At 35.3% G+C, this 3,146-nt stretch overlaps 1 protein-coding gene across 1 annotated transcript; it reads left to right on the plus strand.

The window, feature by feature from the left end:
- Nucleotides 1-1,624: 1,624 nt before the first annotated feature.
- hoatz (HOATZ cilia and flagella associated protein) lies at nt 1,625-2,232 on the plus strand. Its single transcript, XM_044100019.1, has one exon. It carries the CDS (start codon nt 1,717-1,719, stop codon nt 2,152-2,154), a length of 438 nt encoding a protein of 145 aa, XP_043955954.1. The 5' UTR covers nt 1,625-1,716; the 3' UTR covers nt 2,155-2,232.
- The last annotated feature ends 914 nt before the right edge of the window (nt 2,233-3,146 follow it).

Consider the following 3,146-nt stretch of genomic DNA (forward strand, 5'->3'; position numbering starts at 1 on the left):
TTCTTGTTGCCTCTGTAACTTTCATAATTCTCTCTAAAATATTGAATATCACTTTCTGCACCAAATACTGACAGAGGGCAGGAAATTATTGTTAACTAAAACTAACAAAATAGCAAAGACAGAGAACATTTTAGATAACTGGGTAACATTTTACTTGACGGGTTGTGAATAAGACGGTCATGACACCGTCATAAACATGAGGAAGTCTTCAGGAATATTTATGACTGTTTACTGAAGGATTTACTGAATGACACTTTATGACAGTTGTCATAAAGTGTCATTCAGTAAATCATGACACTTTTCAAAATGTTGACATTATTCAAAATGACATTATTCAAAATGTCTTTGTTATGACAACTTGACATTAACCAAGAAATCATAATCTGACATAAATCTGTAATAAAAATATTAATGACAACCCGTCATATAAAGTGTTACTGTAAACGGTGATAAATAAAAAACTGTAACAAACTGGGACTATATTGTGCACATATAAAGCTAGCTTAAACATAATGAAACCATGGGTATAATATTCTTTGTTATGAATTCTTTTTAAAGTCTTTCAAATTGATGTGAAATTGACTTTTTTCATCTGTCTGCTAATGATCCACTTCCACTAGTCTGGAAAATGGTGACAGGAAACGTTGGGAGAAGACGCCAGCGTCTTATTCAACAATAACTGAATACATTTTTGGAAAATTGTATCTTCTGTTGAGTTTTCATCAACCACACGATGTAAACATAATCATGACATTTTGACCATTTTGAATTCTCCACTGAGAAATTAAAAATAAAACTACTACTATAACTAATAAAAATAGGTAAAATGAATTCAGGTAAAATAAGTTTCAAATCTGTAAAATGAACATTTCTGGAACAACACTTACATTTTTATTACTTATGCTTCAAAGTAATCTGACATAAAGGCTCTAAGATGATAATCTCATGTTTGAAATTGAAATTATTTGGATTTTGTTTCACAGGTGAGGTGGTTTTTACAAGATAGTACACCTGCTGCTGCAATTTTTATTTTTTTAATTTTTTTCAACCACAACCTAATTTCTTAAGGGTAGAAAGTGATAAATATGGAATTTACCATCCATATTTTAACTTTCAACTCTTAACTATAAGATACAAACTAAGAATTTATTTTTTAAAAAATATATAATTGTGAATTTTATGCTGATGAAAGTTTCAAGATTAAAGTTGGAATTCTGAGGGGGAAAAAAAAAAGAATTCTAAGATTAAAATAAATTGTTTAGTGTCCCTAATCTACAATAATGTAAAGATATTTGTAATATTAATACAAATGATTCAATCATATCAAATTTATTGCACTATTCTTCATCGGCTTTGTAGACAGGAAATCATAAATATCCGACTCACTGAACAAACTGTACATTTTAAAACCTTAGTTATAAGGTACCAACCAAGATATTTTGATACAAAATCATAATTCACAATATTAACGTGAAATAACTTTCAATCTCTCATAATTATGAGGATGTTTGAAGTTTCATTATTTTAAACTTTGATTTTTTTCAGATGGTTCTAATAGGCTTCCATATTACATATCAAAATTTCTGCATTATTCTTCATCGACTTTTATTTTGACAACCACTACTCTCTGCTTGTTACGGCTCGTTTCCATGGTGACTAATGTAAACAATTGAGGAGTTTTGGACGTGTTTTGGAAACAAATCTCGGTGAAGTAAAATGCCACAACAAGGTGCGCAAGAGGGTCAAGCTGACGACCTTTTCATGGTATTTGAAGGCTCTTCCGTGGAGGATGGGTCCCACGCCAGGCAGCTCTGGAAATCCATGGCCCTTCAGCCGCCGGTGGAATCCCGCTTAGCATCGGCAGACATCCGCCAACGGCTACCGGTGTCGCGTCCGAAGCGCCGCGGGACCTCCAAGGTTCCCGATCCGGTCCCACTCACCGTGTGCAGTGAACGGCAGAGAGAGGACGAGCGGCGGCGGTACCAGATGATGGCCGACCAGAAGAAGGAGGTCATGGCGCTGCTGGGGAGACAGAGGCAGCAGAGGATCCAGAAGGAGCGCCTATCCGCGGCCGTTAAACCGAAGAAGGAGGTGGTGGAACCACCAGACCCAGAAACAGAGCTGGACAAGGAGCTGGTCAGACAGCTTCCGTAAACAAATTTATGAAAAAAATAATAATAATTGTGACTAAATAAATGAACCACCCAACTGTAATGGGATGGTTGAAGTTGACGTTTTAGCTTTTAATTTTTTTGCTAGTGAAGAGTTTTCGAGACGACGGGTTTAGCGCTCCCTCTCGTGGTCACCGTTAAAAACCGTTACCAACATGCTAACAAAATGCTAGCACAGCTGTAACATTCCTAATGATAGAAGGTGGTTTAATCATATCCCTCTAAGTATATTTTATCGACAAAACTGATTTATTTTTAAATAAAAAGAGCAAAATATCAAATCGTAACTTGTTCTTTTCGTTGATGTAGTAGCTATTCTAGCTAGCTGGTTAACCGTTACAGGAGGAGGACGCATCCTGTTAGCAGCAGAGAGGACAAAACTAAATGCAAAACATCTACAAATAAAAACAGAAACTTAAGAAAAAATTATATGTTTTTAAATCTGAGAAGAACATAACCTTACTGAACACAAAAATCTGTTGTCAAATAATTTAATTTAGTAAAGGAGAAAAAGGTCCACACCGACTACTGTGTGATAAAGGATTTACCCACTACAGATAAGTACCATGTCTGTAGTTAGTAATGACTTTGTTCATAAGTTTCTTCAGATCAGGGAATGGGTTTAATTTCTTCTAGCCTGCTTCATGCTGTCAGACAGGTTCTGTTTAAGTGATGCGTTTCTATAGGTGAACCCATAATCAGGCCTGGGTGTAGCAACTGAATTTGAACCAAAACGAAACTGATCTGAAACAATTAACAGTAACAAAATAGCAAAAACTAAAGAAATCTGCAAGGGGAAAATGTTTTTTTTTTTTATAGAGGCAGAGTTTTACCACACAGCATAACTAGCTGCAAATTGAAGTTAGAAAAGCAAGAATATGTCAACATTAAGTATGAATAACTTTATTTACAAGATGTACAGAATCTCCATCTAGACCGGAAGCAGTGACCCAGAAAGGACAAAGATAAACAGAA

Source organism: Gambusia affinis, linkage group LG19, assembly GCF_019740435.1.
Source record: "Gambusia affinis linkage group LG19, SWU_Gaff_1.0, whole genome shotgun sequence".
Classification (NCBI taxonomy): domain Eukaryota; kingdom Metazoa; phylum Chordata; class Actinopteri; order Cyprinodontiformes; family Poeciliidae; genus Gambusia; species Gambusia affinis.

What these genes read in the sequence shown, in the direction of transcription:
- hoatz (XM_044100019.1), top strand. Translation starts at nt 1,717, where the DNA reads ATGCCACAACAAGGTGCGCAAGAGGGTCAAGCTGACGACCTTTTCATG.